The sequence below is a fragment of the Cardiocondyla obscurior genome, linkage group LG18, assembly GCF_019399895.1.
Source record: "Cardiocondyla obscurior isolate alpha-2009 linkage group LG18, Cobs3.1, whole genome shotgun sequence".
NCBI lineage: Eukaryota > Metazoa > Arthropoda > Insecta > Hymenoptera > Formicidae > Cardiocondyla > Cardiocondyla obscurior.
In genome coordinates this window covers 222,161-236,281 of record NC_091881.1, presented here as the reverse complement: position 1 = coordinate 236,281, position 14,121 = coordinate 222,161, and the positions used below count along the sequence as shown (strand labels likewise).

Sequence of the window (14,121 nt, the reverse complement as noted above, 5' to 3'; positions counted from 1 at the left end):
TTTTAAATTAATTGCTGTAATCACGTATAGTGTGAATTTACAATGCTGGCAGTGTTTTAAACGTGGTCTACATATGCTTTTCTTTTTACTTGACCTACATTATGATTTCCTGGAAGCGTCGTATAATCAGGCGTAGTCGGACGATGCCTGTTCGTAGGCAGTGGATGCTGGATAGTTGCGTAAGTGTTATCTTGAGACGTATCACCCATGCCGACACTTACACCACTGCCACGTCTTTCACCACCGAGACCACCTTCAGGCTCACTGAATACTTGCATCGTTAACTCTTGCTCCTCGTAAAGTTTCAATTTTCTACAATTGAGAAAAATGTTTCGTCATATATCGTGCCATGATAAGGCCATGCATGCATGTACAGAAACGAGACTTACTGCTCGATCCACAAGGGATTTTCCGTTGTGTTCAGTTCGTCGATGATCTGTTTCTTAATTAGGCCATCCTTCTTACGTATATCATTTGGCACAGTAATTACCCTAAAGCATTATTGTGTAATACATTGAATACATAAATAAGAACATACATGCAATCATTATATTCTTACCAATGGCGTAAACAGCAACAAACTACTGTAACAGTAACCGCACCTACAAGTAAAACAACTAAAAGAGCTATTAAAGCAGCAAGTGCAGGATCAAATGGTTCCTCTTGAACTCCAGCGTATGCGGGCTGAAATAATCGTAAAATTACATATATTAATTTCCATAATTTAGAATATAATAATTTTTTTAAGTAAAATTATCAGCTCCAAAAAATTTATAAATGCAGTTTATAATTTTAAAGTAAATATATTTATACAATGTTAAATTGTGATATCAAAATACCCACCACAACATTTTCTATAGCAAATCCGGCATAGTAATGCTTTAAGAAATCGTATTTCGCATCGATGACTTTGAGCACATGAGGTATCGGCGCAATGGTTTGAGTTTTCGGCTCGACGACATGCAAATACATATCACACCTAAAAAGTAAATTTATTTAGATTATATGTGACGTACGACAATAAAAAAAATTTAGAAAAGAATTATGTCCATGTGCAATTACCATTCTCTACGGATATGACCAGAAGCGTCAACGTGATATCTGATATCGTCTACTACAACCCTGCTTTGCGTGGCATTAGATAATTCCGAAACAATCTCATCGCGTTCGCTGTTTACCTCTTCCGGAGGTCGAGAAAGAATGACTCGTATAAGCTGAGATGGTTCAAATACCCAAACCTTGAAAAAAAATTAATAAAATTACAAAATAAAGACATATATTTCAGCAATTTTAATATATAAAAATTCTCAAATTAACGTGCTGATTATTAATAATACTAATCATATATTAAATTAAAATAATAATTGTAGTATTCTTACATGAACTTTGGTAACTGCGTATCTTTCCGGAATGGCTGCTTCTTTAGCGATGACTTCAACGATAAATCTATCTTGATTGTACTCTGCCATATATCCACTTGTAACAAGCTTGCCATCCTGCGTAACGTTAAACGGACTTGGCACTATCGAACCACTTGGCTTTTCTGAGCCATATTTATAAAGATTCGCGCTGGCAACGTAGTAATGGAGAGTACCATTATCACCGACGTCTAAATCGGACGCGGTTACTTTGGTTACAAAATCATTTATGTTTGCCATGGAATTCACGCCGGCGTAATAATCGCTGCGTTCAAAAATAGGTGGATTATCATTTTCGTCCAGCACAGTTATTGTTACGTTCACATGCCCGTGTTCCGGATTGTGAGTCAATGGTGGCCCGGATTGCACAGGATTGATGTAAAGATCGGGATCGTTAGATGCGAGAACAGAAAGAATGTATTTGTCTCTTGTTTCGCGATCAAATGATTTATTTGCATAGATACTTCCATCAGATTTATCCATGTAAAAAGCGTATCCTTCGTTTCCTAAAATAACCAATATATATTCGTAAGATATTTAAAGTTTAAAAAAAAATTATGGTTTCAAGTATATATCATTTACCTGCTTCTATGTAATAGTAAACCTTAGCATGTCTGCCTTCGTCTTTATCCTCTGCTGTAACTTTGCCGATGAAGTAATCCTTTGGTCGATTTTCGGACACGTGGAAATTATATTGCTCATAAAATTGCGGCACGTTATCATTTGTGTCGACTAATTGAACTGTTAATAGACGTAAGGTTTCATACGTCGTAGGACTTCCATGATCGGCTGCCACAAGCACGAGCTAAAGGAATAAAAGTGTATAAACCTTCGGTATTTTTACTAAATTAACGATATAATTAAAAAGGTAATTTAGTACACAACTTACTTCAAATTTGCTTTTGATCTCGCGATCGAGAATAATTTTTGATCGAAGCTCACCAGTTTCTTGGTCTATAGAAAATTCCTCGGTTTCTTGAACATTTCTATTGTTGACTTTTAAATGATAGCTAACACGACCGTTTTCGCCGGGATCTCTGTCGATGGCTTTTACGGTTAATATTAAATAATTCGGCACACCTGCGTTCTGAAAATGTTTTCGCCTATTATAATATATTTTACTCATACTTCATATATTTTTATTTTAATTTAACTAAAACTTATTAGCTCACTTTAATATAAAAAAAAATAAATAAATAAAATAAAAAAAATTTTTTATACGTACCTCTGGCACTTCTACAGTCGCGTTTGTCAGTTCCGGCATGACAAACTGCGGTTTATGCTGATTCACAGGTGTGACTCTTATGTCAACGTAACATCTGTCCGAATGTGGACCACTTCCGGCACCGTCGCGTGCTTCGACTTCGATTCTGTAAGAACCAGCTCTGCCAAGAAGAGCGGCTGCAGGAAATAAGATACCTGTTTCGCGCTTTAATGAAAATGATTCATTTTCATTTCCGTTGATGATAGTGTACCAAACTTCACCGTTCGTCCCTTCATCGTGATCTACCGCTCGTACCTTAAAAAATACAAATGTCATTTTTATCAATACGTTAAAAAGTTATTACTTTAAAATTATTCACAGTGATTTTAAAAATAATACCTGTAGTATAGGCGCCGGCGGATTAACAGACAAATTCTCCGCGACAGAAGCTCTATAGCTGTGTTGTGAGAATATTGGTCTGTTATCATTCTCATCAATTAATTTGACAACCACCGGCACGGTGGTGCTTCGCCGCGAATTTATATGGGCGCCGTCACTAGCCATCACTGTTATCGTTATTTCTGGTGTCACTTCTCTGTCAAGAACCGTAGCACCGCCCACGGTGATCTCTCCGGTTTCATGCCCTAAATATTACATAAGATTATATAAATAAATAAAAAAAAATCTATTAATAATTTCAATATATGTAGTTTGTTTATCAATGCACTGCAATCGATGCACACAAAACTGTTACTTTACCGATATTAAAATCAGCAGCATGTTCGCCAATTAAGCTATAGCTGACATCGCCAAAAGGTCCTTCATCGCCGTCCGTAGCTTTTACAACGGTAACGTGAGTGCCAGGTGGAGAATTTTCTTTTATCGATGCGTTATACTGGTCCTTCTCGAATTTCGGATCTTGATCGTTTACGTTGATCACGGTAACGGTAACTTTTGCAGCAGTGGAAAGTTGAGGCACTCCAGAATCGTAAGCGACTACTGTGAATTCCAATTGCTTCGTTTCTTCGTAATCGATCACTTGACTAGTTCTTACAATTCCTGCGGAAAAACATATAAGTAATAATATGAATTAATACATGCCAAACATTTTTTATGATTAGAAATTATTTTAAGTGTATATTTTATATAAATATATGCACAGTAAGGCACTACTTTAGTAAGTAAATTGATTTTCGACAATGATTTTCGAAGCATGCGCATACATGAAACTGACGTGAGATTCACGAGCAACTTACCAGTAATATTATCAATATTGAAGTAAGGGCTTGGCGGATCGATGGCGTATCCCGCTATGTTACTATCAGCGTCCGTTGCTGTGAAAGCACCTACGACAGCACCGGTAGGTTGCTCCTCTTGCATCTCTATTAGATATCGCGGATTTTCTCGGGTCCATGGCTTTAGAAATTCTGGTGCCATGTGATTTACGTCGATGATTGTGATTACCAGTTTGCCTATTGAAGACAATGTGACGTGTAAAATAATAAAAAATATTTCGTATAATACTCTTCAAAAAATATATTTACCTCGTCCTTGCTGCAGTGTGGGTGCCGTAGTGTCACTTACAACTACCGTAACGCTTACTGTCGCTGCTATATCACGATCTAAAGCTCTAACAACGGAAACTTGGCCGGTAGCTCGATCGACTGCGAAGAAGTCCTATAAAAACAAAAAAAAACGAGGTAAAAGATAAAATAATATAAAATATATTTTTATTTAATTTTTAAAAGTAGAGGTAAAACAAAAATGTTTTTTTTTGTACCTTGAAAGACTTGCTGTCGTTAACGCGTTGGCCATTTCTATCAATAGCGGTGATTGGCTCGGAAATGGCAAAGTTCAAAGCTTCAAGATTTGTGCTATCCGGATCGGTAGCTTTCAATGTAGTGAAAACGGTGCCGATTGGCGTGTCTTCCGTAACTTCCGTTCGCTGCGTTTCGGGCGTAAAATACGGAGCCTTATCATTGCTATTTTCCACTTCGATCATTAGCGTCGTCGTTCCGGTCAGACTCGGCGTTCCTGAAATAAAATACAAAATTGGCATCGCAGAAAAACGACAATAATTGTGTAGCAACGAGATAAATTTATTTTTTTTTTTAATAGAGATAAAAAATTTAATTCCTTATAAATACAAGGTAATTATTAATGCGAATATTAATTTTTTCCAATCACTTGTGACAACAGTGTACCTTTGTCAAGTGCTATGACTTCCACGTGATACGTATTCTTTTCATCGTAATCCAACTTTCGAGACACCGTGACGACGCCCGTGGTCTCGTTGATAGCGAAGTCGTCAAAAGCTCCTTTCTGTATTCTGTAGACCAGCTCCGCATTCACTCCGCTATCAGCATCTGCTGCGGTTACCTCTTCTACCACAGTTCCTGAAAAGTCGGGTAAGTCAACTATCAGCTTAATCAGGATTAGCTCGATAAACAGTAATGAAATGTCTCGCAAATGAGAAACGTAAGCTCTTTCAGTAAACGAATGCCATTTGAGGCAGAATATTCTACATCCGACAACCTTGATTACATCCACGGGATTGCTCGCAATTGTGCGATCGGGGACACACGCACAGTCGTCGTTAAGCGTAATCCCGGATACTTACCAATCGGCGATATCTCCGCGATGCTGGCTGTGTATATGTCATGTGGAAACACGGGTGCATTGTTGTTCACGTCGCGCACGCTGATGTTGACCAGGGCGGAGTCAACGAACATGCCATCGCTTGCTTGTATCGTTAGACCGATCCAGTCGTTGGTGGCGTTGGTCATGTCGACCGGACTCCTGATGGTGATTTCGCCGGTGTCCGGGTCGACGGCGAACAAGCCGAGCTCGTTACCGCCCACTAGAGCGTACGTGATTTTCGACGTCTTGTCCTTGTCACGCGCCTGCACCTTCAGTTCGGGCTCAAACTTCTCGGCACCTTCGTCCACCACCGCACGATATTTATCTTGCAGAAAACGCGGCGGGCTGTCGTTCGCGTCTACCAGACTAATACGCAACGAAACACTTGTGGTTTGCCCCTTCCCATTGTCGTCCGTCGCCTGGAGAAAAAAAAAATATTTTTTAATAGATATTTTTCTGATTTGTCACGTAAATAAAAATATATAAAAACAACCACAAATAACATATACATAAAACAAGATTTGTTTCAGATATACATTTATTCGAGCTGCGTAACTTAATTGGAATTGTACCTTATAAGTGAGAAAATATTCGGTTTGTTGTTCGTAATCGAGACAGGGTGACGTGCCAGGCGTCGGGCAAGGCGCGACGGTGATGGTGCCGGTCTTCTTGTCGATCGCAAAGTGCTCCGCGCCCTGGCCAAGTAATTGGTAGACTATGCCGGCGGTGCCGAAGCTGCGGAACAGAGAATCGCGACGTAAATGAAGGGCAAAGCGTGCTTTGATGTCTCGTGGCACAAAGAGCACGTGCTTAACGAGCCCTTACCGCCCGCTGTCGCGATCCCTCGCCGTAATCGTTATAATGGAGCTCCCTGGGGCCGCCGTCTCGGACACCGTAGCGGTATACGTCGGGCTCCCGAAGGAAGGCGCGTTGTCGTTTGCATCCGTGATGGAGATCGTTACCGTTGCCGTGGACGAAAGCCTCGGGTTCGTATGGATTTCCTCAGCGATAACCTGATAATGAGAATCACCGTTTAGTGTAGAATTGCTCTCGAAGCAGGATATTGATTTAAATTATTCAGTGGCGCCTGTAAAAAATTAATGGAGGAAAGCGAGGAGAGGTAAACGTCTCCCCGCCCGACTTACCAAGATAATGAATTTCCGCTGATTAGGGTTCTCGTAATCCAGCGAGCCGTTGGTGACGCGGATGTTCACGGACGTGCTACCGGTCGCCAGAACAGGCTCTACGGTGAACGCTCCCGTTATGTCGTCCAGTCGCAGGGAGAATACAGCATTTAATCCCTTAAAGTGAAAACGGTCTTATTCCTCCATTCGCAAAACATGCGCCGGGGTTTTACCGCGATCAAAAAAGCGAGAGAGACGGGTCCACGTAACGCGCAAAAAAATACATTCAACAGCAACCACCGATCGATACGACCGCGACAAAATAACAATCATATTTAATCGGCGCTTTATAACACATCATGAATTATTTATTCCGCTGTTCTATTTCACGCTGCCGTTAATACCGCGAACATTTAACAGTTAACAAAGTTGAACGTGTACGGCGCCTTTCCGATCGCATCCTATTGTTTCCTCGCGGGCGCGCGAGCACTGCAAAAAGCCAAAATACATTCATGTACGTAAATTACATATATTAACACGCGTTTATTACGCGTGTCGAGTTCACTCTTGATTTTTCGATGACAACGGTGTACGCCGAATTATTGACCGCGCCCAGACGCGGATGCCGCAGGCTGTAGGTCCATTTTCGTCCCGAGAATCGCGCGCGCGCGAGAGAAAGGAAGAGAGAGAGAACAGGATCTTGTTCAGCATTCGGAATCGACAGGTAATATCCACGCTAATGAATCGGGGGCAAAGGGGAGCTCTGTGCTCACCACGTCCGGATCTTTCACCGTCATGTCGAGATGCGGAAGCGGCGTGCCGTCCGGCACGTTCTCCGGGATCTCGATGTTGTACTCGCGCCGATTAAACGTGGGCGGCTCATCGTTGACGTCCTTAATCGTCACGGTCGCCTCGGCCGTCGATACCGTCAGGTTGTCGTTGCCGGGTATGCCGTCGATCAGCTCGCGGGCCTTCACGATCAGGGTGAGCACGCCCGTCGAGTTCTCAAGCGCTTCTCTGTCCAACGGCTTCGCCGTCCTCAGCTCGCCTGTGTCGTCGTCCAGCAGGAAATAATCAAACGGATCTACGGAAAGGACAGTTTTGAAACTCGTGACGTTGGACCTTCGTCAAAATCGTAGGCAGCATTAATGTGAAAATTCAAATCTAACTCAGCGACGAGGAGATACTCACTGGTGACTAATTCGTAGATCATTTTACGTGGCATCCCTCTGTCACCGTCTCTGGCTTTCACGGTCATTACGAGGGTCCCGATCGGATCGTCCTCGCGCACGACGCCTGTAAGAGAGTCCAGGAATTCCGGTGGACTGTTCTGAATGTCCGCCACCTTGATCTCGACACCGGTGGTCCCATTGTTCAGGCCGTCCTGCGGAAAAAATTCATACATTCAGTTTCGGTCGTTCTTTTCTTATTTCGCGAATCTCCGGCAACTGGGATTCGCGAGTGTTCTATAACGAAAAAAGGGGACTCTTCGAAGCGAAAAGATACAGCATTTTAACTAAACTTTCGTTACGATTTATCTCGCGCGGTAATGAGATTGCAGTCGTAATTTACGTGTCCGTTGTCACTTCGCCGCTGTAATTATGCGCGTTATCGCGAACGGGACCATCTTCTCGTCGTAAAGGGAACGGCTCTTCGTTCGCTTCCGGAGAGGGAACGCGTAATTAAAATCAATCTCCGCAGCTCTCACACAGAAAGGAGCCCGTCATTCGCTTTCGTCGCGCGCGGAGTGTCGCGGGCGAACCGCAATTATCTCTTTATCTCGCATACGTGAACGCGCGGAGATGACGCCTCACGTTGGCTGGCGCGACGTTGATTAATTAATCCTCATCGTCCCACGGGGAGTTCGCAAAATCCTGACAAAGAAAAATCAATGGTAAGAACGATTGATTTCCATACCGATTCAGTTTTCGAATGACATCTCTTGCATCTCGCGTCCTAACCTCCGAAGTGTTCGAAATTCAAGCGCAGGGTGAGATACTTCGCGTGCAACTCTCGCACCCTTCGCTCCCGTCGACATTGTTTTTCTTTCTCTCATAATTTCCCCATGTAAAAAGATCTGGCGCGAGGATTGGCAGCGGCACTCTGGCGTGGAGACGGGGATCAGATCGCATTTAACGCTAAATGCGCGATGAGAAAACGCGCCATTACATTGCTCGTGCGGCGGGCAAATATTTACTGTTTTCTTCGATTTCTCGCTATATTCCTCAGATATTACGGCGGAGGGAAAATATCGCGGAATCGGCGTGGCAGGTGGGAAAACCGCATCGATCATAGCGGAGGCACGTTTGCACCGCGAGACCTAAATGAGCTTCAATGTTTGCCGCTTTGCGACACGAGGTGCATTTTCGAAACGCGAAAGCGCACGGTAAATCACGATCCCTTTTTTAACGCGGCGCGAGAAGCCTTAGGCGGGCTTAGAGACCTTTGCCGCATATGTTTACGGTGCATTTTAACGTATCGAAACGTCGGCGGGAATCAAAGGGTAACCGTGGTAACTGAGGTTTCCGATTTCCGGGCATCGGGCCCGCCGCAGTCTGCCTTGCCTTTTATCTGCGAGCCCTTTGAAGTCACGTAAACTCGATAGTGTTCTTCACGCTCGCCGAAGCTTGCGGGGTTCATTTTAAATAATACGAAGCCGTTTTCTGCTCTCCGAAAGAAAGCGCCTCAATTCAAACGGCGTTCTAAAGCCCGCGCCGTGCGCGCGCGCGAGAGAGAGAAAAAAAGAAAGAGACAAAGAGAGAGAAAGAGAGAGAGAGAGAGAGAGACAGGTAGAGAAAGAAAAATTTCCGATTAAAAGGGTCACGCTTAACATGCAGCAGATAGAAACTCGAGTAGAAGAGAAAACGAGAGAGAAAATGTTGCTTGAACGTCGTCATAGACGTAATTATCGACAAACGTTCGACCGTTAATTAAACGCCGCTACGAGAATTGCTCGGTTTCGCCACCGGAAACGGCGCTGGGTGGCGTTTAAGTTAACGTAGCCGCCAACAGACACACCGCCGGGTCCGCGTCCTACGCACGTCATTCTCGCCGTCCTCGTTAGTTCGCAAATTCGCCCGTATCTCGAATTCGCCCGCAATCTCGGCGTTACGTTTGCGCATCCCGTTTACGGACGGGTTTATCCGGCACATTTACGAGAAGCGGGCCAACGCCTGGCTTTCCTTCATGGCGCGCATAATTGGAATCAATCTTCGAGTTGAGAGTGATTTGAGGGAAGGTGAGAGAAATAGAGAGAGAGGAAGAGAGAGAGAAAGAGAGCGAGAGAGAGAGAAAGAGAAGTATACTCACACTTGCTTGCAGGAGCAGCTGATAGAAAGGCCTCTCCCGGTAATCGAGGGGCTGCCGCAGCACCAGGGCGCCCACATACGTGTTCTGGCTTCTCTCGACATTGACGATGCCGAACTTCTCGCAGGCATCCAGGAACTGCAACGAAAGTCAGCCATCATTGATCTCGTGTGAGTTAATCGCGACAAGTACGGTCGATCGCACAGCATATTCGATTTTCGCGGTGTATGTAAGTCAAGACACTTCGGTAAGTATTCAGCGAACGTCCGCAGCGTTAATTAATCGATATATTATACAGGGAAGTATCCGTCCAAAGTTACGACGTCTCGTCACTTGATTGAAGCCTCTGCGATGCTCTTCACGGGAACGTCCCTCGTCACAAATATGCGTGGAGATTTTGCGATGGAATCGTATCTGTGAAATATTACCGTGGAAACGCAGAAGTCGCTGGATCAATTTTCATACCGCTCTTCGAAATAAGCGAGAAATATTAACACGTCAAGAATTATCATCAAAAAATTACGAGGTAAAAGTCCGCGTCATTCCATATGCAGCAATGCATCGGGGAGACGAGCGCAGATTTCAAATAATTTAACGTCAAACGAATTCGCATCGAAAATAATAAACCGCGAATTGAACGTGGAGCTCTGATTTATTATAAATTTCAGCCGGAACTCGCGTTTGCCCTGAACAATTTGGTCGCTATCGAAGCTGCGGATCATTAATGGAAAATTTCGCCGTTGATTCCGGTTTCGCGGGTGATTCTGAGCACTGGCAAACATTAGTTACGCTTAATGACTGGATGCGATCGGCCGGCGCGTATAACGAAAACGAGGGTGGGCATTAAAGTTTTGCCGCTGTAAAGCCGGTCGCGCCATTAGTTAAAAGGTTTTACAGTTTTATTGGTCGCGCCTAACGGCTCCAACTGGGAATTTATCGAGCGGATATGACGTAGGGGGAAGGGTGGGTGCGTTATACGAACTAATATCCCGCCGCGCATCTTCCCCGGGAGGAGTTGCGAGGGCGGGAGGGCCGCCGGTGAGAAGAGAGAAAGGGGCTGAAGCCAGGAGGCTGCAGGCAGATAATTTTAACGGGTCGCGAGATGATATACGAATTGGACCGCTTTTCTCCCCCTCCCCCTCCTAGCAAAGAAAAAAAAACCCACACGAAAGTCCGCGTGAAAGCGATACGTTGCGACCATTCTTTTTTTTCCGTGGACTGAATTTTCGGGGCGTTCTTTCGCGCGCCCATTTTGCGAGGGACGCGTATCGCATAACGCATTATATCGATTGGATTCTAAACAGAAAGCGGCTTTCAGCAGCAATTTTCCGCGGTAACGCGTTACAACTTTCCGTAAATACGATCCTCGAACGTGACTTAAATTTTCATGGATCCGCGCGAAGTGCGAGGGAGCAAAAACTTATTAGAAGGTGCACTATCGAAGCTACTCTATCCGAATTAGATCGGTGTTAAATGAAATGTACAAAAAATTCTAGATACCTTCCGTACCTAGAACAGATTCTCGACGATGCTGGTTTTCGTGTCGAATCAGCGGCTCAGTGTAAAGTTGGAGCTTTAATTTTTTTTTTTTTCAGAAACCAGCATTTCCGCTCGCTTAACTGTTGTAATCCTGCCGGGCGCACTTCATCGTTTCACAATACGGGAAAGACGAGAGAGGAAAGGAATGATAGCTGTACGGGTATCCCGAGATCATGGAGAAATAAGGTCATTTAACCGTTCGTCGGCCCTTGAAAAGCTCGGTAAGTATTGCGTTCGCACATACTAAAAATTAAACTCAATTTTATCGGCGCTCGATCCGCCGAAGAAACTGCCGAATGCAAGCTCCGCGAGAGGAGGGTAATAAAATCTCTTTCTCGCCCTCCTCCTCCCCCCATTCTCTACACTCATCCGAGCGATTATTAAATTTGCGAGCGCCGCTGTGAGGAGCTAACGCGCTCGCTTGTGCAAAATAGGCCACGCGTTTTCCGCGGGGGTTAACGTTGAGATCCGCAGCGATGATTACGAAAGTCCGACTACGAGAACCGGCTGCCGCCGCCGTCGACGAGTCCTCGGCTCCCTCGGGCGTGCTGCTCGTCGTTGCGAGACGAAGCAAGACCGGCGTTTCCCCTCGCCCCCTTTCTCACCAAGTTTATTACAGGACACGAGAGTGGATAACTTAATGGAAAACTGCGAATTACAAAGCGCCTCGGCAACGGGGCGCCAATATTCCGCCTCGCCCCGCGAACAGAGGGGAAGAAGGGAACACTTCATCCGAGCTCTCTTCATTTACGTGAAACACCGGTACTTGTACATCTTTTATCTACTGCGCGACCGACTGCATCTCAACGAGGGTGGCCGTTGCAGCTCGCGTCGCGTCGTAAAGAGGACCAAGACGGCGACTTCTTAATAAATCCTTTGAGCGGAAAATAACTCTCTCTCTCTCTCTCACGGCCTGTTTATTATCCGCTTTCCTTCGCGCGGATGCGACCGTCGGACGCGATAGCACAAACGAATTTAGAAGAGACGCTCTTAATTCCTTTTTCCTTTTCTTTTAAAAAAAATTTTTTTATCTTTTATCTCGCGCATATTATTTATGTATGTCGAAGGCATTTGTACACGCCTGAAAGCGGAACACGTAATTTTATCGGCGCGGAGCGAAGAAAATCGACATCAAAAAGACGAAATCTTCAGATGAACGCCGAGGGAAAATTCGAAGATGTTGCGGACAGCAGTTGCGGTAATTTGAAATAAAAAGCTGGATATATATTAGCAGATTGTTATGTGAATTCGCGTGGGACCTGTCGGCTCCATTACGTCTTCACTCGATCACCAGTTCGGAGGGAGAGAAGGGAAAGGAAGAAAAAAAAAGCTCGCGCTTCTTTCGTCGGAACCTCGTAAAGATATTAAGCTCAGAGAAATGAAGAACGAAGGAAAGAAAGCATGTTGTTCTCCGCGTAATTCTATCAATGACGGATTTTCCAGGACGGCGGATCAGAAGGGCACGGATCGTCAGTTGAAATTCTTCTCCGCCGGAAAATCCCCACGGAGGCAAGAAAATTCGATCGCCGGGAGAGACCGGATAAAAATATCCTTCGCGGGACGTTACCGAGCGCGCTAACGCGTATTAATGTCTCACCTGTGGCTGTGGGACGCACGTTAGATCTATAATGTCGCCCAGGAGGTCAGGGTCCACAACCCTGATGCCCGGCAGGATGGTGGAGCCAACGGGGGTGTCTTCTTCGGCAACGGCTTCGTATGGTACACCCAAGAAGTGCGGCGGGTTGTCGTTCTCGTCCAACACGATCACGTAAGCATCTACGCCGACGATATTCGGCTGCTGTCCGGCTGGCACCTCGTCCTCCAAAGTCACGCGAAAGCGTATCGTATCGTTCTCCTGAAAGAAAAAACGTTTGTAAAAAAAAAAAATAAAGTGTTGAGTTAGGGAGCTTTTGATTTTCGTGAGAATTAACTCCGTAAGAAGCCTTGAATTAATTTACAAACTGGCACGAACAAAAAACGTAGAATATTCGTAACAACCGTTTAGCGATACCGTCCTGCAGCATGTATTTTGTATCTCATCCTTTCGCCGAGGTGACATGTGTACGAGCGTGCGCCAGGATACGTGCTATTTTAGACGTGCGCTGGATCAGGAAGTCTTCTCTTGCGCTAAGAACTTCCCTTGTATCCCTTACGAAGCTTTAAAGGAAGGCACACGGGTCGCGAACGTGCCTTGATTCGTACGTGAGGGAGCGTATTTTCGAACACCCGACCCTTTTTGCGAGATCGATCATTTGCGAACGGGTCTTCGCGAAGTTCCGTCTCTGGACCGTTGCGAGGAGTTTTCTCGACGAAGGGAAGTCGAGAGTTGTCACAGCAAGTGTGGTAAACGCCCTGGCATTATTGGCGGATTTGTGCGACGGAAGCCCTACTGTACGAGAAGAAAGGAACAAATCCGCTTCTTCCGGATTTCGAGATCCGCCCGTCTTTCTCTTCGTTGTTGCGAAAAATTCGACCGTTTTTTGATGAATGCATTTTTCATCACACGCATTGTTACGTACTTTGCTATAGAAACGTGCCGCGTGTTTTGCTCCTCGATGGATAAATACGTTATCATGCTGAAATATTCCCAAGCTTACGAATACACAGTCAAGTGTCTCGAGACTCTCATTTAAGAAGAGTCGAGAGCCAAGTCCTAATATTGAAAAAGCAATTCCGAGTCTGCATCTTTAAGTAACTTTCCAAAAGTTTCGTAGACAATTTCAGATCTTCGCGAAGTTTGTCGAAAAATGACAAGAAGAAAAGTACCTCGGGCGAAGAATTTTCTCTCCATCTTGTAAAATAATAGAAATGTTTTTATTATAATTATAATTCTGATATTCGATTTTGGTATTAATTTTAAAAATACGTGTGATGAAAAAATAAATAAATT

The 14,121-nt window shown here is 44.5% G+C and overlaps 1 protein-coding gene across 3 annotated transcripts in view; it reads right to left on the bottom strand.

Annotated features, from left to right (window-relative positions):
• Positions 1-14,121, bottom strand: part of Cad87a (cadherin 87A) — a 155,651-nt gene that overhangs the window by 1,668 nt on the left and 139,862 nt on the right. For all 3 annotated transcript variants that reach the window (XM_070669099.1, XM_070669098.1, XM_070669100.1), the window contains 23 exons: positions 12,829-13,086; positions 9,696-9,830; positions 7,578-7,770; positions 7,160-7,470; positions 6,408-6,563; positions 6,088-6,275; positions 5,835-5,997; positions 5,243-5,681; positions 4,827-5,018; positions 4,403-4,656; positions 4,167-4,299; positions 3,879-4,094; positions 3,382-3,681; positions 3,022-3,266; positions 2,644-2,937; positions 2,308-2,505; positions 2,001-2,223; positions 1,380-1,924; positions 1,063-1,238; positions 844-979; positions 560-684; positions 390-491; positions 99-312 (listed from right to left, as the gene is read on the bottom strand). In XM_070669099.1, the coding sequence (XP_070525200.1) occupies positions 99-312; positions 390-491; positions 560-684; positions 844-979; positions 1,063-1,238; positions 1,380-1,924; positions 2,001-2,223; positions 2,308-2,505; positions 2,644-2,937; positions 3,022-3,266; positions 3,382-3,681; positions 3,879-4,094; positions 4,167-4,299; positions 4,403-4,656; positions 4,827-5,018; positions 5,243-5,681; positions 5,835-5,997; positions 6,088-6,275; positions 6,408-6,563; positions 7,160-7,470; positions 7,578-7,770; positions 9,696-9,830; positions 12,829-13,086 (5,196 nt within the window). The remainder of the gene's footprint in view (positions 1-98; positions 313-389; positions 492-559; positions 685-843; positions 980-1,062; positions 1,239-1,379; positions 1,925-2,000; positions 2,224-2,307; positions 2,506-2,643; positions 2,938-3,021; positions 3,267-3,381; positions 3,682-3,878; positions 4,095-4,166; positions 4,300-4,402; positions 4,657-4,826; positions 5,019-5,242; positions 5,682-5,834; positions 5,998-6,087; positions 6,276-6,407; positions 6,564-7,159; positions 7,471-7,577; positions 7,771-9,695; positions 9,831-12,828; positions 13,087-14,121) is intronic.